At 35.1% G+C, this 24,198-nt stretch overlaps 1 protein-coding gene across 3 annotated transcripts in view; it reads right to left on the bottom strand.

The window, feature by feature from the left end:
- Positions 1–24,198, bottom strand: part of LOC127848777 (trafficking kinesin-binding protein 1-like) — a 75,042-nt gene that overhangs the window by 47,650 nt on the left and 3,194 nt on the right. Inside the window, exon 1 of one of the 3 annotated variants that reach the window (XM_052381384.1) lies at positions 14,989–15,248. The exons of 1 other annotated variant lie outside the window; for it this stretch is intronic. In XM_052381384.1, the coding sequence (XP_052237344.1) occupies positions 14,989–15,031 (43 nt within the window). In that variant the 5' untranslated portion in view covers positions 15,032–15,248. Of the gene's footprint in view, positions 1–702; positions 807–14,988; positions 15,249–24,198 lie in introns of those variants that run through there. One more of the 3 variants, XM_052381383.1, reaches the window with a different exon arrangement.

Below are 24,198 nucleotides of genomic sequence, written 5' to 3' on the forward strand. Positions count from 1 at the left end.
CCTGTTTTCATTTTTTTGTCAAAGTCCCTACGTCATTCAGAGGTTACTTTTCATGAACAGTTTTTTAAACATTATCTTCTTCCTCTAAAATTCGCCTCTGTCAAGGACATTCTAGACAAATGAACATAATGAAACAAGTTTCTACTCTTGTTAATTTTTCTTTTTTTTTTCACCATAAATAGAACAACAGCTCTCATATCGTCATATTACGGTATAATGAATAATTATAGACAAGTATTATTTAGCAAATATTTATTGATATTTTACCCTTTAATTTTTTACTTTGTGCAAATAAAAGACTTAGAATGTCGTCTGCTGAATTTCTAAAATTAGCATTTTCTTCGATTTTTTTCACAGAATAATATCATAATAGCAAACAGTTTGGATCCTGATGAGACGCCATGTTCTGTGGCGTCTCATCTGGATCCAAACTGTTTGCAAAGGCCTTCAAAATTCGGTTTCAGCACTGAAAGAGTTAATGGAAGACTCTTCTAAACCAAAAATCCAGTCTAGGCGAAAAGTGTAGTCTGTGATAAGTATGTGCAGACTTCACAATCTAATCTGTGAAGACACTCAACGCTCATGCGTTAGGCCCCGTTTTCCTAAACCATTTCTCAGAGTCGTTAAAAGTCTATTAAACAATTTATAATTGCAGATGCTTGCAGGGTGTTTGTAAACAAAAATTCAACCAACTGTACCTACCTTTATAAGACAGGTTGGTCAACTGCTCCTCTATCCAACCTGTTTGCATCGTTTATTATTTCTTTAAAATCCAGTTCACCATTGCCATGTTAAGCACACACAATTCATATTAATCTATGGCAGAGTGATAATCTTGATTCCCAACTTCTTGGTGTTCTTCACACTAAGTTCACATTTACATACACAACAGGAACCAAATCTATGTTCCATACAATATATTTGACATGATTTCAACGAATGTAACTGGGAAATGGGTAAAATCACACAATGTCCCCGACTTTTGCGTAACATTACACAAATAATTAAACAACTGTTACTATTATCATACATGCCATAATTTTTTAGGTCCAAAGCGGGACATTTCATAAAAAATTGTCGGGAAATTTGACCCAAAAGCGGGACACCTAAAACGATTTATCATTCCACCTTTACTGTAGTCAGTATAGTACTAACAAATACTCGTGAGTAACTTTTATTCAAGACATAAAACATCTGATATGAAGCATGGAATCATAAACATAACAATAACAGTTTTATAAAATAAGACAATAGCAAACAACGAGGATAATATTCATCTGTTTAGAGTACAAAATCTAGAACATTACGACAACAATACTCATTATATTAATTGCAATGGCAAACATTAACGCAGGGGAGGCTATCCAGTACACTGAAAGTACTGGTTACAGTAAACTATCTACCGAACATTTACATCAGTTACACACGGAATGCGCGGCCGTACACATTTCAGAGGTAGGTTTTTGGTGGAAGTAAACTGTCTTTGTGTTCATTTTAACTCTCAACAACGCCTCAATCGTATTTACACCAACAAAAACAAAAGGACAAAAGAAGTCTATGGATGCTTTACTCGAATTATTTTTCTCTAATGTTAATAATCATATTTTGTTTTCTTCTTATATACACATATTAAACTGAATTGTGAATTGTCAGGCGCTGTATTGGGGTAGTGTCAAACTGTCATGAATAACAACACGTTGTTTTTATTAAAATAACACAAGACAAGATGGGTACCACTTTTACTGTTTGTTGCGATGTTTTTTAAGCATGTATCCATGCGCAGTTTGTTACTTGTCAATTGTCGCGGCTTAATTGGAGTAGGGTCAAACTGTCATGCATAGCACCTCGTGGTTTTTAGCTTTATTGGAGTAGGGTCAAACTGTCATGCATAGCACCTCGTTGTTTTTATTACAATTACACCCAATTACACTAGACAGGATGGGTATCACTTATTGGACTGTTTGTTGCGATTTTGGTATATTTCACATTCGGATTATCCCGCTATTTATGAACTAAACATTGAATGTAAAAGACTCATTAATAACGTAGAGTTAATTTTACAAAACAATTGTTTTGTAAACCGTTTCAAACAAATACAAAAATAAACAAATTTTCAACATTTATTTCATTATAATACAACTATCGATAGCAATAAGCGACCACTATCTTGAAGACCACCATGGTGTGAATGCCTGATGAAATCAATAATTAGCCGATAAATCGCTGATAAGGTGTCATAAACAACACTGGTACACACGATAAGTAGAATCGGATTGTTAATTGGGGGCAATAAAGGGATTAGCGGGGGTAAGTGTTAGCGAAACAGAGCTTGAATAGCGAATTTTATTGGGAACCTATAGACCTTACATCGTTTTTTACGAATGTCGGGACAAATCGCCTCATATCGGGACGGCGGGACAAAGGGCCCAAAAGCGGGACTGTCCCGCCGAGATCGGGACGTATGGCGTGTATGCTATTATATCATAACAAGCCTTTTGTAAAATCAACAGCAAACTGCATTGCAATGGAAACCAAGATCTATAATTAATCTTTAAGGTAGCATATCAGTAAAAATGATGATTTAGTTTATAAATTATTTTTTTTACGTCATCACGTGACATTGCAGGGATTGACATACCAAATATTCTGAACTTTTACCATCAAATTAGTCATCTAAGTTCGAGGAATTCGCAACCGATTTGCTATTTTGATATGTGTTATTTGACCCCTGTGTTGTTAAAGGTTAACGCATTAAACTCAATTTGGGGAATCTTTTTACTACCTTGGTTTTCTGCAATGAACTTCAAAGCCTAAGTGAAAAGTATTTTAACTTTGAAACGCAAAGGCAGCACACATATACATTGCACATTTATATAAATTGTGGAGTTTAGGTAATTAATAATTGAGCAGCATAACGTTCAAGAACGGCAGACATCAGTATACACTTGCTTATTGTATTAACTCGTAAAAGGGTTGAACGCAATTTTGATTTATCCGATACAGGAATGTTCAGCAGATAGAGTAGTTCCACACTCAACAAAACAAAAGAGTAATCAAATAATTAAATATTTATACAAAATACGACATTGCCCACAATGAATGGATAATTTCTTTGATCACAAGTTAGCCATATATTTGTATTCTTTTGTTTACAAAAGTGTAAGACTGAAAAAACTAGTGGACAGAATTGCTATAACCCTCCTGGCATCAGTACATGCCAGGCCATGCCAGGCCATACAAATAAAACTAACAAGCAACCTTTATCATAAAAGGTTTTAGAAATTAAGTTTAGAATCTAATATCATATAATCACGAGTACAGGACTTTTGACGTTTGAAGTTAATGTTTATATTTCCAAAGAAATATCCCATATTCTTGATGCAGATTAATTACTTAAATCTGTTTTCTTGCAGAAGATAAAATAATTATTGGCATTTATTTTCATGTTGAAAATGCAAGCACACACACTTTTGTGTTAGGTAAAAAAATAAGTTCAAAGCTATTAAAAGCAAAATAATTTTCAAATAATTATAAATTTTGTATAATATGTAAATATGCCAACTGGATTTGTTTTCCAAACTGGTATGTTAAGACTTCAAATTAAAACCAGTAAAAACATAAGTTCATATCAGTGCACTACATCAATGATAATTGCAGATTTGAAAATGATCGTAGATTGTTTTATCATGCAATACCCCAAAATATATTGTTAGCAATATATCAAATTCTACATCATAGACACAGATACAACAATCATATCATATAGCCGGAATATTTAAATATTAATTTTTTTAGCCTGAATAACATTTCCGAACCTCAAGCTGTCAGGCTTATACTTAGCGGGAACACTGCACATACAGGCATGATTCCAATATTTAAATTTTTCAACATTCACAAATTGTCATAAATTAAACATGAATTTACTTTCAACATTTGCCTATATGTTATATATTATGCAGACATTAATTATAAGCTACTGGGCCAATTTCAATACATATATCATTTAAACTGCTTTAAAAAGTTAATCCACTTATAATCCATAGTTGAAGAAGTAACACCAGTCTTCACGCTAAATATTTTAGCCAAATAGCCCTTCGGGCTTATCAGATGGAAGTTTGAATAGCCCGAAGACATGTTTAAAAGCCCGAAGAAGTCAATATAAATGTTATGACTTTTTTGGCCAGGAACACCAACATAGTTATTTACAATCAGAAAATCTACTTCCATTAGTAAAAACAGACGCATGTGATTACAGTAATAAAGGGTATTCTGTTTCCTTTTGAAATGCATTTTATACAAAATGCACCAGATAATTATGCTGTTTATTGTAACTTTATTATTACACATGTTCTCATTCGATGATTCCATTAATCAGTTTGACCGGTATTAGGTTTTATTTTAAAGCAAATCGATTATTATCGTATTATTACTAGGACAATTGCCAGTGAATTTCTGAATTGTCGGCATGTGGCTTCAGAACAAAAGGCCACTGGGTGTGTTAATTGCCCAATCTACCAAATGACAATGTCTGCTTCTTTAATTTACTCCCGATATTTTGATAAGCATGTGTCAACCGTGAAAAGTATTGTATATTTGTAAACAGATTTTAAGTAGCAAAGTAGGTCACGTAGCAAAACGAGATTACAGAACAAACGAAAGTACTACACTTATTAATAATTAGCTGAAAAAACGTCTTCTAATACGCAAGAATGATCGATTAAAACACATGCAAATCTAACTGTAATAAGGATCAATTTATTTTAACCCAATGCGTACAATATCCCTTACAGACTCTTTTATTGAAAATTACTTCGTTCATTGTTAATGAATTATAAATACATTTTTGGAAAACGCTTCTTAAATTTAAATACAATTCTAGATTGGTCATTATTTTAAAACATTACGAAGTGCCCGATGCTCGAACATCCCAGAACGTGATCTACGCGTGTTCAGTTTGAATAATCTCATCTAGATTGGGCGTCAATTGCATCATTACTTTAAATAGCAATATACCCGGATGTTTACACGAAAGTTTAGAAAAATGGCGGCCGCATGTGTTCATGCAATTCTTTACAACGTATAACGTCATTTTAGGCATTTAAAAAGCAAATTTAATCGTGCCTCTTAAAAACGCATATAAATCAGGTTATTGATATGACGCTCAAATATTTAATCGACCGGTCGGGCTATTTTATAAGCATTTAGGATCGACCGACCGGCCCAAGAATCGACTCGGGCTTCGGGCTTATAGGCTAATTCGAAGACTGTAACACAGCGGAAGGATTCAACATTGTCAATCACGTACCATTCATTCACTTTCAATAAATACAACATTGATTTATATGTAACATGTTATGCAGATAGTAATGATATCCTTTCACAACTGAGCTACGTCAGGCAATACATGTATTGATTTCATTTAAAATCCTTTAGTAACATTGCAATCACCTTATAATTCATATTAAAAGTTAGAGGAGTTTCAATAATGTCCATGTATTAAAAGACACAGTTATATATGTGTGCAGTTCAATCAATATCTGGCATAAGAAGATACACCAAACTTTTGCAGACAGGGGACCTGTCATTATTCAGCAATTAAAGCTGTTAACGTCACATTACCATGGGCCAGTAATGTCACCTTTTTATTATTTCGCGTTATTGTAAGCAGACCAATTACAAGGGTTGCACTCTGATTCACATTGTTAACCCCTTTCCCACTCAGAAGCAAAGTGAAAATGGCTATGTGCAAACAGCATAAACCAGAGCAGCCTGCGAGTAACTCACAGCCTGTTCAGGATTTTTGTTGTTTGCTGCTCATCAGCATCTCAGCGTTGAAAATGAAGCCTTTGAAAATTGAATCTAGTAAGAAAGGTTTATAATTAAAAGTAACTTTCTAAGGGACTACAAATGCCTTAAAATACATATCTAAGTGGTACAGGTTTAACTCTTTCAGTGCTGGAACCGAATTTCGAAGGCCTTTGAAAACAGTTTGGATCCAGATGAGACGCCACAGAACGTGGCATCTCATCAGGATCCAAACTGTTTGCTATTCTGATAGTGTTCTTTGAAAAAAATTGAAGAAAATGCTAATTTTACAAATTCAGCAGACGACATTTTAGCAGACGACAAATTTCCCAGCATGCAAAGGGTTAAATGTTGCTATTACTGTGATCTGTTATAATAATTCTTTAGTCACCAGAGGATAGTTTGATGAAGACATGCTTCCATGGTATATCGTATTGCCAATCAAATATAAAAGCCTGCAAAATTGAATGATCATTTAACTTTGATGCAGAGTGTTAAGAGGTTAAAAATCATATACAAAATTAAAATGTTTGTGATATTTGATGAATGAAATGGAAGCTGAGATCAGCCTAAATCGACTTTCCATCATAATAGTCATTTCTTTGACCTAGTGACCTGAAAATTAATAGGGGTCATCTGCCAGTCATGATCAATGTACCTATGAAGTTTCATGATCCTAGGTGTAAGCATTCATGAGTTATCATCCGGAAACCATTTTACTATTTCGAGTCACTGTGACCTTGCGCTTTGAACTAGTGACCTGAAAATCAATAGGGGTCATCTGCCAGTCATGATCAATGTGCCTATGAAGTTTCATGATCCTAGGCATAAGCATTCTTGAGTTATCATCCGGAAACCATTTTACTGTTTCGAGTCACTGTGACCATGACCTTTGACCTAGTGACCTGAAAATCAATAGGGTTCATCTCCCATTCATGATCAATGAACCTATGAAGTTTCATGATCCTAGGCCTAAGCATTCTTGAGTTATCATCCGGAAACCATTTTATTATTTTTAGTCACTATGACCTTGACCTTTGACCTAGTGACCTGAAAATCAATAGGGGTCATCTGCCAGTCATGATCAATGTACCTATGAGGTTTCATGATCCTAGGCCTTAGCATTCTTGAGTTATCATCTGGAAACCATTTTACTATTTTGAGTCACTAAGACCTTGACCTTTGACCTAGTGACCTGAAAATCAATAGGGTTCATCTGACAGTCATGATCAATGTACCTATGAAGTTTCATGATCCTAGGCCTAAGTGTTCTTGAGTTATCATCCGGAAACCATCTGGTGGACGGACGGACGGACCGACCTGCAAAACAATATACCCCTCTTCTTTTAAGGGGGGGGCATAATAATTATAATAATCTTTTTGAAATTATAGTTCCAACAACAAAATTCAATAAGTCCATAATACATGTTTATCTGCTTAGTGCCTTTAAATAAACTGTCTTCAAAAACAACGTCTTATCCACATTCTGCATAACACCACAAAACACTTATACATTAACCACAAAACACTTATACAGTAACCACAAAACACTTGTACAGTAACCACAAAACACTTGTACAGTAACCACAAAACACTTATACAGTAACCACAAAACACTTGTACAGTAACCACAAAACACTTGTACAGTAACCACAAAACACTTATACATTAACCACAAAACACTTATACAGTAACCACAAAACACTTGTACAGTAACCACAAAACACTTATACAGTAACCACAAAACACTTATACAGTAACCACAAAACACTTGTACAGTAACCACAAAACACTTATACATTAACCACAAAACACTTATACAGTAACCACAAAACACTTGTACAGTAACCACAAAACACTTGTACAGTAACCACAAAACACTTGTACAGTAACCACAAAACACTTGTACAGTAACCACAAAACACTTATACAGCATCGAAGATACCTCTTCTAAAACCTAATTAATTAGCACATCTTTTACCACACCCATACCAAACTAAAATCAAAATAATTATACTACATCTGGAACTACAATACCCAGTTTAATGGCCAACTAGGCACATGTTTATCAGAGGCACTATGTTTAACACCACCATAAAAGGAATTCACCTGATGGCAATAACAGAGACTATAGCTAAAGCCCATTGATTTCACATGAAGCCTGTGATATTACCTGGAATATGTCAGTATTGTCACTCCACATATGGATTTTTTCTTGTTCCTATAGCAATTTCCTTCATAGCATAATCCTTTGAGCGCTGGAACCGGATTTTGAAGGCCTTTGCAAACAGTTTGGATCCAGATGAGACGCCACAGAACGTGGCGTCTCATCAGGATCCAAACTGTTTGCTATTCTGATAGTATTCTTTAAAAAAAAGTGAAGAAAATAATGATTTTAGAAATTCAGCAGACGACATTTTAGCAGATGACAAATTTCCCAGCATGCAAAGGGTTAAATATTGCTGATTAGAAATAACAACAGCTTCATTCACGCCCTTTGATTTTGAAGAACCATTAGGCTAATAGTTATCAGCGCCTAGGTCCGCTATTGAAAGCAATTAACCCTTTGCATGCTGGGTAATTTGTCGTCTGCTAAAATGTCGTCTGCTAAATTTTTAAAATTAGCATTTTCTTCAATTTTTTTCAAAGAATACTATCAGAATAGCAAACAGTTTGGATCCTGATGAGACGCCACGTTCTGTGGCGTCTCATCAGGATCCAAATTGTTTGCACAGGCCTTCAAAATTCGGTTCCCGCACTGAAAGAGTTAACGCCTAGGTCGGCTATTGAAAGCAATTAAAAGCTATTTTTTCAATCATTACAGAAATGCTGCTGATGCTTTTTTATAACAAGAGTGAAGCAACTTGTTCAAAGAATAATATAATATATAGACAAAATTGGTAGCAGAAGGATTGCCTGACACATACATACCATAACTTCTTTAAAAGTTGCCGTCTCATTTTTGGCTGATTGTATAGCTGTAATCTGCATGGTAATATTTCAAATGGCAAAAAGTATTTTGTTTCCCTAATCCAGTCATAAAATTTCCTTTCGATGGTTTGACTTTCAGATGTTTGATAAAAGAGCTGTTATGCGTGGAAATAGTGTTTTGAAGGTGTTACTTCAAATATCCTTTTTACTGATATGTTTTCTGTTCTGTTAAGATAGTTTCTTAAGAGATTAACTCTCTCAGTGTGGGAACTGAATTTTGAAGGCCTTTGCAAACAGTTTGGATCCAGATGAGACGCCACAAAACATGGCGTCTCATCAGGATCCAAACTGTTTGCTATTCTGATAGTATTCTTTGAAAAAAATCTAAGAAAATGCTAATTTTAGAAATTCAGCAGACGACATTTTAGCAGACGACAAATTTCCCAGCATGCAAAGGGTTAACTAAACATGGTTTTTACAGTTTTATAAGTTCAACATATTGTGGACTGTAATTAGTTCAATGTTCTCCGATACATACAGCTCTTGCACTTCTAACCTTTTATACTAGATAAAATTCATATAGGTAAGCAATTTTCCATGATAAAGTAAACAGGTCATGAACTTTAGTTCCAAAATTTAACAGTCCATTTTTATTTGAATTTGTATTTGATTTGTTAGTCTCTACTGAATTTTAAGTCCTTCAAAACATCTAATATACCGGTAAGCAAAATATTGACCTGACCTAAAGTTTTTTGTTTTGTATAGAAGCATAAATTATCATGAAAAACCCTCAACTGTCCCTACCAGAGAGCATATATACAGTACACTCCACGCGTTTTCCCCAAAAAACGCGCTCCCTCCGCGGGTTTTTTTCTGCTAGCGAGTGTTCACGCGGCGTTGGAAGAGCGAGGTGAACTCGATAAAACGCTTGGCGTTACGCCGCGTTCGCTAATTCCCGCGGCGTGTATTACTTTAGGCTAGTCGGTAAATGCAGACACTTTCCGTTCTTATCAGTGATCGCCGCGCAACGCCGCGTTAGCAGTGTGCTACTGGGCATGCCAAAAAATAAAAACATTGTTATAATAAATTGTTTAAATACTGTAGTACATGTATAAAAAAGATAATTGTATAGAAAATTAATACGTATAAAAATTATGTTTTTTAATTCACAGGTACGTCTACAATATGAATTAGTCTAATATAATACATTTGACAAATTAATATTTAAATCATAACACATATGACACAAGAATAATGTTCCGTAAAATTTCCAAATGAGAATAATAATTAGTAATCCGAAACACACTACGATTTTTAATTGTTAACACGACGTTTACAAATGCTTCCAATATACAGTCATCATGTATATATTTCCCGACAAAAGCGCGCGAAAATTATGCTGCAATGTACAAGGTCAAGGTACAATGTATACTCCTGCAAAGCGTGCGTGTATTGATTTTTTTTATACAAACTTTGTAGCGCAGAGAACATTGAATTTTGTTGATTTCGGTTCAAAGTTTCTTTGGTATTTATTAACGAAATTATATCGCGAATAAGTTGATATTTCCTCTAAAATAATTTCAAATCGAACACGCCGAATCTTTATCGTTATGGTATTTTAGTAGAGTAATTATTTTAACACTAATTGTACTGTAAACTGAATAAAGAAGACATCTGGGCGGAACTGGATTTGAAGTGTTTGACGTTATGAAAACACGCAAAGCTTGTCTACTGACCAATTGTGTAGACTGCTGTCTGCGGTGTTTTGACAAAAGGGATTAACATGTGTAAATGTCACTCTGCCGATTTGGTCCATAATTACTGGTAAACATTGTTTAGAATGTCGACGCAACAAGAATACAACTGTGAATATAAAATGCAATTATCAAGTCAATAGTTACCACCTTTTAGCAATCAATGGAATAACCTACAAACAAAGAGAAAATCAATGCATTAGCGAGCAGAGAATTGACTTTGTTCCGACAATTAAAACCATTCCTTATGCATTTGTTGAACGTGTTCACTTGAGTAAGTTATGCCTTTAGACAGGAAGCGGCTTTTCTTTGATTAAGTCAAACTGTCAATTCACACAGATTTGCGAGATTTTTAGGGTCCTTGGTCATTTGTATACATGTTCAGTATAGAAAATCACCTGCTTACATGAAAACTTTGGATTAAATTATCAAAATAAAAACAATGTTGCAAACTGTGTTTATATTAATTGGTAAGTATTAGTTAAAAGACGACATTTTGTGTGTCGTAAATCAACGAGTTTTCTATACAACAACAACTACTTCTGCAACCACGTCGGGATCGATCTATCTTGGTTGTTTTGTTTTAATTGTAAATATTATACTACATGTACATGTATGTACTTGTAATAAATGTAATTTTATTTGAAAATCAGGAAGTCAAACAAAATTAAATTGATCGTTATCTCGTAAAACGCGGAGTTTCCCCCGCGTTGCCAACGCCAAGGGCCGCCGCGTCGGCTTATCAGTTTTGCCGATCGTTAACCGCCGCGTCCAAAATCATGCAAACGCCGCGTATAGCGGGATTTTCTTAATCTCCCTCCAGGTCAAAACCCGCGGAGTATGGAGGGAAATTGGGGAAAACGCGTGGAGTGTACTGTATCTATATATACATATACACATATAACACTCCATGAACAACTAAAAACTAGAGCTTTGTCACAGACGTGACGCAGGGTCTTCCCCAGGCCATTTAAGCGCCCCTTGCCGGGGCGCTTGAATTTCGAAATCAGAGTTCCCGGGGCGCTTGAAATTTTCCAATCAGTGTATTCTTCAGTAAAAGAAAGTGGAGATTGTAAAAAATATCAAGGTTTCCCTATCAGTGTATCAATATTCCCTGTTTTAAAAGAGCACTCGGTACCTACTTTCACAAGTAATCGCCATAAACACCACATGGGGTAATGGATAATCCACTGATAAGAGAATAGCATGACGCGCGTATCGATTATTCTAGCCACATTACACGGTCATTTAAATGCTGACAAGGATGTATCTGGTAACTTTCCAGTCGTCAAACTGTGAAGTTCATCGTCCAATCGGTTACGCGAATGCTTATGAGGGCGGGGTTAACTATCGACCATTATTTTTGATTGACGTCGGGCATGAAGTAAGAGTTTATCGCAGCTTGATTAGCAAGAAGTTGTACCATTTGAGTAATATAAAACCGGTAATTAGTACAGTACAGAACATTAAAGACGGTTTCGGGCATCATCATCACACCTTTTTACTGTAAACAAGTGTTACCTATGACTCATAATTAATACGAGAAATTAATTGCAAGTGGTAAACAATTAATTATTATAGCGAGTAAGTTGTGCAAATGACTCCCAGTTACAATTATGTGATAACAATTAATTTAATTCCAGTACATGTATATTTCAACATGTCCATTTAAAGAACTGATTCACCTTGTTTTTCTGACATTTATTCGACACGTAATGCGCTTTAACAAATTTTCGTTGAATTAATTACGCACACTTGTAAATGTTTCGTCAGATAATCGATAGTTAGAAGCCTGATGATGGCAACCGGCCGTGATCCTCGTGGACAACGTGAATTTCATGCATAATTCCGTCAAAACATTTATTCGACTCGTAAAGTGTGTAAACAAATTATCGTTGAATTTATAACGCAACAGTTAATATTTGTTGAAATCTCAAATGGGAATAATTAAATTTGTAATCCAAAACCCATTACCGTAAGTCGATGTTAACGCGTTTTTAATCCGAAACACACTTCCGAATGTAAATGTTACCGCAACGTTAAATATTTTTGCTTCAAATTAGCAGTGCAAATTTATTTTGCGTCGAATCTTTTTCTCAATTAAAAAGAGCGCGAAAATTATGCAGCATGTACAACGTCGCGTCTATTGCATACAAATGGTGTCGATTGAGCGTTTTAACAAGCACACAACAGGTCAGGGGATTGACGCATATTCAGAGGCAATATTTCATCAAATCTATAAATAGTCACTTAAAAAATGGCAAGGTTTGTGTTAAAGAAATAACTGAAAGCTTTTATCGTAAATATTTACCAGAAAGAGATTGATATAAACGGGATTATCGGGTAATAAATAGAAACTTGAATAATAGTAAGTATACAGTAATAGAGTCGGGTTGAAACGGATGTATTGGGGAATCGTTCGAGTCGGGAGTTTACTATCTGTGCGGAAAAGTTTTAAAACAATTAAACAATATAAAAAAAAATATATTTTTAAATGACTGGGGGATTTTTTTGAAGAGTCATAGCGCACCAAATGACGTCTTTTGACGCTGTTTTTTTAGTTATAACGCACCACAGAACGTGAATTGACACGTTAAATTTAAAAAAAAAATCAACGTCGGGAGGGGACACCCATCCCGAACCCACCCCCGGGGCGCCTGAACAAATTCCTGGGGAAGGCACTGGTGACGTAAACCCCCACATGCCGCATTGACACAGACTATTTTGCATGCTGTCTTCACAAAACAAGAGAATCAAATTTATGGCGATTTTTAAGAATTATAATGCCATTATCATTTATGGCCATTTCGACCTTTGAACTCTTGAATTCTTTTTGCATGACATGCCATCCAAATTTATGGCCATTTTTTTACTTTAAAACTCCAAGTGTGACCTAGACCTTGGAGTTATCGACATAATTCTTTTGCATAACACATCGTCCAATGCTTGTGAACAAATGTACCAGGCATTTTTAAAATCTCACAATAAATGACATAGCTATGGCCCGGACAAGATCATTTATGGCCATTTTTGACCTTTGAACTCATAGTGTGACCTTAACGTTGCAGATATCGACGTAATTCTTTTGCGCGACACACCGTCCAATAATGGTGAACAAATGTGCTAAATGATTTTAAAATCTCACAATGAACAACATATTTATGGCCCGGACAAGCTCATTTATGGTCATTTTTGACATTTGAACTCAAAGTGTGACCTTGACCTTGGAGTTATTGATGTAATTCTTTCGCACAACACACCGTCCAATGATGGTGAACATTTATGCCAAATGATTTTAAAATCTCACAATGAATGACATAGTTATGGCTCGGACAAGCTCATTTATGGCCATTTTTGATCTTTGAACTCAAAGTGTTACCTTGACCTTGGAGATATTGACGTAATTCTTTCGCGCGACACATCGTCCAATGATGGTGAACAAATGTGCCTAATGATTTTAAAATCTCACAATGAACGACATAGTTATTGCCCAGACAAGCTCATGTTTGGCCATTTTTAATCTTTGAACTCAAAGTGTGACCTTGACCTTCCAGATATTGACGTAATTCTTTCGCGCGACACACTGTCCCATGATGGTGAACAAATTTGCCAAATGATTTTACAATCTCACAATAAATGATAAAGTTATGGCCTGGACAAGCATTGGACCCTTGAACTCCAAGTGTGACCTTGACCTTGGAGATATCAACATACTTTTTTCACCCGACACACCGTCCCATGATGGTGAACAAATGTACCAAGTAATTTTAAAATCTACCGATAAATGACATAGTTATGGTCCGGACAAACTTTCAGTTTAAAACACACTAAGTGACCCCGTGACCTAGTTTTTGACCCAGCATGACCCATATTCAAACTTGACCTATACATCATCAAGATACAACTTGTGACCAAGTTTGGCGAATATCGGATGAATTTTTGGGACAGACCGACAGACAGACAGACAAAGTGACTCCGATATAGCCCCCATTACCAATGGTTATGGGGGTATAATGAGTTAAAACAGTAAAATTGGTATCAAAAAATATCACAATTCTTACTGGGGACTTTTGGTGAAAATTTGAACATTTAATGCATAAAAATAAGGAAACATAGAGTACCATTAATGATTTTTGACAGTAATGTCGGCGACATCAGGCAATTTTGAACTCCTCAACAGTTAAACAAAGCAAAATTTTCACCAATTAAACATATAATTTCCTGTTGTTACTAATATGATAATCCAAGCACTTATGCAAGAGAAACTTACAAATATTGTATCTAAAACAGAAATAAAACATTCAATCAGTTCTTGATGGGCACTTTTGGTGATCATTTCTTTTTAAACTCCCCGCAAAACAGAAACAGTGTACATGATGAGTTAAACCATGCTCTTAACCTACAGCCCAATTATGATAAACAGAAACATAGGGAAACATTTTACCATAAACATCAACATGTACACAAAAACGTCCCACATATTAATATTTTCACATACCATGGACAGCTTGTGATGATTCCTGTGACACCATACAATCCATTGCAACAACAAGAGCATAGCAGTTACATCATAGCAACAACACCAGCGCAGCAGTTACATGGCGAAATATAAATCCTCTTGCTCCTACTATCCTCAAATGACCTAATTAATCACAATTTGGACAAACACCTCCATAAACCAAAACTTGGACGGAATACAAGATCGACAAACACAAATCGTCTGAATAGGTACATTGTACATAATATGGCTTATTAAGTCTTTTTATCTGATTAAAAAATGGCACACCATTGAGTTATTAGCTTTGTATATTCAATACACACCTGGCCTTCAGCCAAGGACAAAAATAAAAAACCAGATCATTTTAAGGCAATTTAAAATTAAATTGGTTTTCATTTATGCCTTAAGGGCATTTCAGAAGGTCTCAACTATTTAATTGTCCAGAACAACTGCAGGTACAACATAAGTATGCATTGACTCATGTTGTTGTTGTTGTTATTTTATTATTATATTATTATTTTTATCATTATAAAAATTTATACTAACTAACATGATATTCAGAAGTTAAATATGTCAGTTCATTTACTTTTAAACATCTCTAACAAAAGTATTTAGTACATTTTGTCATTAAAATAATTCTATGTTAATTTCTTTCTTAATTAAATTTAACATATTTTATCAAATTATTGGTAATTTAATTTTTGTGAAATAAATGATGCTTTTTTGTCGACAATAATCAGACATTAATGTTGACCGGTTGCACAATTATACATCTAAAAAAAATCCTTTAAAAATGATGTTATTCACAGGGAAACAAATGCAAACACTTCAGTGCATTTTCATCATTAGTGTTTATACAGTGCAAATATTGCATTTAACAAATAAATCCCACACTGATGTATTCATGATGGGAAATATGATACACATAGAATGTTCTGTCAATTACCTAACACCAATTCAAACCAATAAAAGTGTTTGGGCAATTTGTATGGCAAATAAAAACTTTTCAAAGTTGCAACCAAAATTGAAATGATTATGACTGTATTATTTATTCATTGCCAGAAATCGAACATTAAGAAATAGCTGTTTAAATTGCGATCATTGAGACTTCAATTAAAATGTTGCATAAATTTGTTTAATTCATTTAGATTAAAGGAAGTTTCAAAGAAGCCATGCTAAAAGATTTACTTTGCTTTTTTAATGACCAGGTAACATTTAAGAGAGGTACAAGATAATCGTGTTTTTTTGTTATTGTTGGTCAGGCTATTGCAGTTGTTGGTCAGGCTATTGCAGTTGTTGGTCAGGCTTTTGCAGTTGTTGGTCAGGCTATTGCAGTTGTTGGTCAGGCTATTGCAGTTGTTGGTCAGGCTATTGCAGTTGTTGGTCAGGCTATTGCAGTTGTTGGTCAGGCTATTGCAGTTGTTGGTCAGGCTATTGCAGTTTTTCCCTAATCTGCAGTTTTTTGTCCTTTGAGTGGTTTAAAAAGTTCTGTAGCAAATATAGTGTTTAGTTCCTTAATCTAAGAACTGGTACATTAGGTTTTTTTGTTTAACAATCAAATCAGTTTATGTTTTGGGTTTACTTATAGCCATCAAATAAATTAAATGTAAACCATTTGATGCCAAATACCTTTTTGCTTTTTCAAATATAATTTGCACTTAAATGATAGATAATGACAGTATATGAATCATATTTTGCATGAAATATAACACAAATGTTTAATCTAGCTATTTAAGGTCATCATTGTGTTTACTCATACTGCATTAATCTTTTTCTATCTATGGTCTTAGTCAGATATCAACCATATACACGGTATACAGAGGCAGCAATTTGACAGAGAGGCCACCAATATGCATCTACACTCTGATATATGGAAGGCTTGGGAATATCAGGGCTTTTTTAGTTGATTTTGGGAAACAGCCTGACCTTCCATTTTCGTTTAAAAAATCGAACAAACTAAGAACGGGGTAGAAAAGTCCAAAAGAAAGATTTAAATTCGGGGAAATTTGCATCATTTTAAAGCAATTTTCTTTGCGAAAGGGGCCTTTCTCTTGGGGGGAAAAGGGCCTTTATTAGGCCCATGCTAAAGTAGCAAAAAAAGCCCTGTACATATTCCATATACCACTGCTACTTAGGGGTCTATCAGTCACCTTTTCACTTCTACGAGAATATTGCAGGCAACTGTTTTGTTTAACCCTTACAGTGCGGGAACCGAATTTTGAAGGCCTTTGCAAACAGTTTGGATCCAGATGAGACACCACAGAATGTGGCGTCTCATCTGGATCCAAACTGTTTGCTATTCTGATAGTATTCTTTGAAAAAAATCTAAGAAAATGCTAATTTTAGAAATTCAGCAGACGACATTTTAGCAGACGACAAATTTCCCAGCATGCAAAGGGTTAATTCCCAGATAATGTATCAAATGTATGCATCAATATTTCTTTAAAAGGAAAAGATATATTCATGAATTTCATTTAAAGGGGGTCTAAGTTATTTATTGTATGTTAACACCAAATTTTAACAAACACATGACATTCTCAATCCTCCAGCCATATCAGAAATTATACAAACAAACTGCTCAACAGAATAAAATGTGTTTGCCAACAGAAAAATCCCAGTTGATTCATTTTCCCTACAAAACAAGGATCTAAGATGGTAAATGATAGCCATACCAAGAAAATTGTACACCTAGACACTGGTCATGTGCTTAAGTGCAACCACAAATTTGATAGATGCCAGCAAAAAGTAAATGCGTTGTATTTGCGCAAACAAAAATGTGTCTGCTCAATGCCACTTATCTGTGACAATTTACATGTTGTTCAATGCCACTAATCTGTGACAATTTACATGTTGTTCAATGAAATTAATCTGTGACAATTTACATGTTGTTCAATGCCACTAATCTGTGACAATTTACTTGTTGTTCAATGCCACTAATCTGTGACAATTTACTTGTTGTTCAATGCCACTAATCTGTGACAATTTACTTGTTGTTCAATGCCACTTATCTGTGACAATTTACATGTTGTTCAATGCCACTAATCTGTGACAATTTACATGTTGTTCAATGCCACTAATCTGTGACAATTTACATGTTGTTCAATGCCACTAATCTGTGACAATTTACATGTTGTTCAATGAAATTAATCTGTGACAATTTACATGTTGTTCAATGCCACTAATCTGTGACAATTTACTTGTTGTTCAATGCCACTAATCTGTGACAATTTACTTGTTGTTCAATGCCACTTATCTGTGACAATTTACATGTTGTTCAATGCCACTAATCTGTGACAATTTACTTGTTGTTTTATGCCACTAATCTGTGACAATTTACTTGTTGTTTTCATTGAAATTTAAAATATCACACGTATATACCAATTTCCATGTTTGGAAAAAAAGAATTTAATATAACATTCAAATGCTTGGATACAAACTTTACAAAATTAAAATTTAAGCAAAGTGAAAATGTCTTTTGCAACCAGCATAGAACCAGAACAGCCAGCAAATAACTTGCAGTCTGTTCAGGGTTTATGCTGTTTGCTGCTAATCAGTATGTAAGGGTTGTAAATAAAGCCTTTAAAACTTGAATATAGTAAGAAAGGTCTCAAATAAAATATAACTTTCTAATTGACTACAAATGCGTGAAAATACGTATCTATAAGTGGTAAAGTGTTAAGTTCATGCATTTTTTTACATCATGCTTCAAACAGTTCACTTGGTAAGTCAGATGATCATGTCTAAAAATACACAATCATATTAAAAGAGGCATGACACTAAAAAAAACCTGCTGCAATATATTTGTGTGTGAAGTTGTTGATTAGAAAAGTTCAGCTTAATGAAGATTTAATTAAAACTCAACTATGGGATCATAAATGTAAATGTAGAGAAATCAAACATGATCATGAACTTGAATTTGTACATGCATGCAACTTTCATCCACAGTGGTACAAGCTCTGAATTAAAAACAAGAAACCGTCGGAAACGGGTGATGCTCCCCAAAGATTTTTTTTGTCACAATATTGCACTATATACAGTACACTCCACGCGTTTTCCCCAAAAAACGCGCTCCCTCCGCGTTTTTTTTCTGCTAGCGAGTATTCACGCGGCGTTGGAAGAGCGAGGTGAACTCGATAAAACGCTCGGCGTTACGCCGCGTTCGCTAATTCCCGCGGCGTGTATTACTTTAGGCTAGTCGGTAAATGCAGACACTTTCCGTTCTTATCAGTGATCGCCGCGCAACGCCGCGTTAGCAGTGTGCTACTGGGCATGCCAAAAAATAAAAACATTGTTATAATAAATTGTTTAAATACTGTAGTACATGTATAAAAAAGATAATTGTATAGAAAATTAATACGTATAAAAATTATGTTTTTTAATTCACAGGTACGTCTACAATATGATTTAGTCTAATATAATACATTTGACAAATTAATATTTAAATCATAACACATATGACACAAGAATAAATGTTCCGTAAAATTTCCAAATGAGAATAATAATTCGTAATCCGAAACACACTACGATTTTTAATTGTTAACACGACGTTTACAAATGCTTCCAATATACAGTCATGTATATTTCCCGACAAAAGCGCGCGAAAATTATGCTGCAATGTACAAGGTCAAGGTACAATGTATACCCCTGCAAAGCGTGCGTGTATTCCGTGGTGTATTGATTTTTTTGATACAAACTTTGTAACGCAGAGAACATTGAATTTTGTTGATTTCGGTTAAAAGTTTCTTTGGTATTTATTAACGAAATTATATCGCGAATAAGTTGATATTTCCTCTAAAATAATTTCAAATCGAACACGTCGAATCTTTATCGTTACGGTATTTTAGTAGAGTAATTATTTAAACACTAATTGTATAGTAAACTGATTAAAGAAGACATCTGGGCGGAACTGGATTTTAAGTGTTTGACGTTATGAAAACACGCAAAGCTTGTCTACTGACATATTGTGTAGACTGCTGTCTGCGGTGTTTTGACAAAAGGGATTAACATGTGTGAATGTCACTCTGCGGATTTGGTCCATAATTACTGGTAAACATTGTTTAGAATGTCGACGCAACAAGAATACAACTGTGAATATTAAATGCAATTATCAACTCAATACACTACGCGACCCGTGAATTTTGCCTAATTTGCGAAGTCAAGGCGGGCATTTTGCTTTTTGGGTGGAAAATCACCGCGATTTCACGTGACTCGTCACTCCCACGTCGCGCGAGAGCAAGATAATCTTCGCGCTAAATCCCCTCAATGTTGTAGTGATTCGCTGCGATTCGCCGCAATTCGCCGTGATGGCAGTGACAACGATGACTCGCCAATTCATGCATAGAAACCGAATCGTATCGTATCAATAACTTTATACATGTACATAACGCTTCTAATGTTCACAATTATCCGATAATCCAACATCAAAAAAATCATCTTGAACATTTATGTCGGTAAATATGTTTGAGAATTTCATTAAAACAACCATATGACTAGGCCATTTTGTAAAGAGTACAGCGCATAATGTGGTACACAGCTTTTATCGGACGAGCGTATTTAAATTTAGATTGATACAATACGATCTTACAAAAAAACGTTTTATTGCGTCATACGCCTTCATGTAAAAAACGTTTCCTCCTGGAAATCGTGCTATTAATGCATAATATTATCAAACATTTTTTTCACACGTAAAGCGTTGTAACAAATTAATACACAATTCAAAACAAATATACCATAAGTATAAATGTTCCGTTAAATTCCCAAATGAGAATAAAAATTTATAATCCGAAACACACTTCCGATGTTTTAATGTTAACACGACGTTTACAAATGCTTTCAATATAGTCATTATGTATATTTCCCGACAAAAGAGCGCGAAAATTATGCGGCAATGTACAAGGTCAAGGTATACGAGTGTGCAAGTATTGATTTTTTTATACAAACTGCGTAGCGCAGAGAACATTGAATTCTGTTGATTTCGGTTAAATGTTTCTTTGGTATTTTTAAAACAGTTATATCGCCAACAATTTGATATTTCTTTTAAAGTCAATTCAAATCAAACACACCGTATCCGTATCGTTACTGATAAAAGTAAAACATAATACCTTGACTGGCAGCGCCATCCTGTTGTTTCTGTGATTGTCACATCTTTTCACAGTTTGAACACGTACAAAGAGTGCCAATTAGACACTTGAACAAACACTATCACCCGCTGGACAGTACACACAAAATAATCAAATGTTGAGGGTTTTTTGTTTTTGGCGTGAAAACCCAGAGAAATGCTTGTACATTATACATCATCATAAATTTATTGAACTCTGCGAACGCTAAGTGCTACGTTGATATACTCGTGTTTTTTTCAGCAAAAAAAACACAATGTTTAATGGCTTTAATATATATGCAATGATGTAATAACAACAAATTATATACCACGATGTCATAATAACATGTACTTAAAAATAGAACAGTAATGTATTTCCGATTTCCGGCTTATCAAGCATTGTGAATGTATGTACAACACTCGGAAGGTAACGCGAGTAACATGAGTTATCCGCATTGGAGCCTTGAAACAGAAAATAAATAAGTAAAGCATATTTTAGTCCAAATAATTAGATGTAATCTACCGATTACATTTAATCTTTAAATGAAAGTGTTACTTAAACAATTTTCCGTGTCTTAAGGCGGGAATATTTTGCTAAACACTGTTAACAAAAGGGCTACATGTTATAATTCTTTATGAAATGCAAAAATAAGTATTAACATAATTAATAACGTCAATAAACACACACGGTAAGATCAAAGTTTAAATGGAAAACTTATATCATATTTCTCGTAAATTACCAAATTATTAGTTTTGTCGAAATCAAATACCATGTAGAGAAACAAGGTATTTATAACCGACCAATGACGAAACACTATGCAACTTTCAATTTACACAGTGCTACGCTACATGTATATATTGCAACAATATGGAATTTGAACAGTGGTAGTGTATTCGGGCCTGGAATATAATTGATTGTAAGTTTTAATAAACATTCTGCTAATGCAATTAGTTAAATAATATTTACATGTTATGTTAAATAATTATTGCATGATCATTCTTCTGCGCTGTTATATTAATTTGGAGCCGTTAAAGCTTCCGACATTACTTCATCACGTTCATGTCGGAACGGGAGTATTTTAGCTAATACGCCCATTGCATACAACAACAACAAAAGCTTTATTATTGCAATGTATAATGTAAGTGTATACATATATGTTACATGTACATGTAATGTATTGTAAACCTTAATGTAAATCTCTTAAAAAGGTGAACCACGGCGGTTCGCGGTGATTTGCGGTGATTCGCGCTGATTTCGTAACAGCGAGATACATCGCGCGACGGTCGCCGAGACATCACCCAAATTTTCTTGTCGCTCGGAATCAACGCAATTTGTCACGTTGCATCGATTGCGGTGATGCGAGAATCGCGGCAAAAATCACGGGTCGCATAGTGTAGTTACCACCTTTTAGCAATCAATGGAATAACCTACAAACAAAGAGAAAATCAATGCATTAGCGCGCAGAGAATTGACTTTGTTCCGACAATTAAAACCATTCCTTATGCATTCGTTGAACGTGTTTACTTGAGTAAGTTATGCCTGTAGACAGGAAGCGGCTTTTCTTTGATTACGTCAAACTGTCAATTCACACAGATTTGCGAGATTTTTAGGGTCCTTGGTCATTTGTATACATGTTCAGTATAGAAAATCACCTGCTAACATAAAAACTTTGGATTAAATTATCAAAATAAAAACAATGTTGCAAACTGTGTTTATATTAATTGGTAAGTATTAGTTAAAGGACGACGTTTTGTGTGTCGTAAATCAACAAGTTTTCTATACAACAACTACTTCTACAACCACGTCGGGATCGATCTATCTTGGTTGTTTTTTTTAATGGTAAATATTATACTACATGTACATGCATGTACTTGTAATAAATGTAATTTTATTTGAAAATCAGGAAGTCAAACAAAATTTAATTGATCGTTATCTCGTAAAACGCGGAGTTTCCCCCGCGTTGCCAACGCTGAGGGCCGCCGCGTCGGCTTATCAGTTTTGCCGATCGTTAAACGCCGCGTCCAAAATCATGCAAACGCCGCGTATAGCGGGATTTTCTTAATCTCCCTCCAGGTCGAAACCCGCGGAGTATGGAGGGAAATTGGGGAAAACGCGTGGAGTGTACTGTATTAAGATAAAAGGAAACGTCTCGAGGGCACAGTAGTTGGGGGGACAAGAATTTTCAAATATAAAATTTCCAAGGGCCATTCCAACCAGAACCCGCTGATAATATGCACATTTCCTCTTGGTAGTGAAGCTTCCCATAAAGTTTCATTGAATTCCGGTCATTAGTTGCTGAGAAATAGCCCGGACAAGAATTGTACTATATATACAGTTAATGGAAAATTTCAAAGGGCTATAACTCTGTAAAAATCATCCCACCAAAACCCGCTGATAATATGCACATCTCCTCTTGGTAGTGAAGCTTCCCATAAAGTTTCTTTGAATTCCGGTCATTAGTTGCTGAGAAATAGCCCGGACAAGAATTGTACTATATATACAGTTAATGGAAAATTTCAAAGGGCTATAACTCTGTGAAAAATCATCCAACCAAAACCTGCTGATAATATGCACATCTCCTGTTGGTAGTGAAGCTTCCAATAAAGTATCATTGAATTCCGGTCATTAGTTGCTGAGAAATAGCCCGGACAAAAATTTTGCATGGACGGACACACAGACGTACGGACAGACGAAGCGGAGACTATATGCTCCCCCAAATTTTTTGGGGGGAGCATAACAAACCAACACATCCAAATCATCTCTCTTTCACACAAGATCCTGTTCAATATAGGTGCTGACTGATCTGGGATAGGGGTTGCCAAATAGGGGGGACAGGGCTTTTTTCCTTCCTTATATAGACCCCTTCCCCCAAGAGAAAAAGTATCTTCCCCAAAGAATATTAGTTTAAAATGATGCAATTTTCCCCAAAGTTCAAGCTTCCTTTGGGACATTGATCCCCCTTTCTCATTTTAGTCAATATGTTTTCCCCAAAATGGAAGGCCTGGCCCTTTCCCCAAATCTAGAAAAAGCCATGGGGCAGTATTTCACAAATCCTATTAGCCAGAATCAAATTTGAATCCCATATTTCAGGTGGCTAAAGGATTTTTTCACC

The sequence above is a fragment of the Dreissena polymorpha genome, chromosome 10 (genome assembly GCF_020536995.1).
Source record: "Dreissena polymorpha isolate Duluth1 chromosome 10, UMN_Dpol_1.0, whole genome shotgun sequence".
Taxonomy (NCBI): Eukaryota; Metazoa; Mollusca; class Bivalvia; order Myida; family Dreissenidae; genus Dreissena; species Dreissena polymorpha.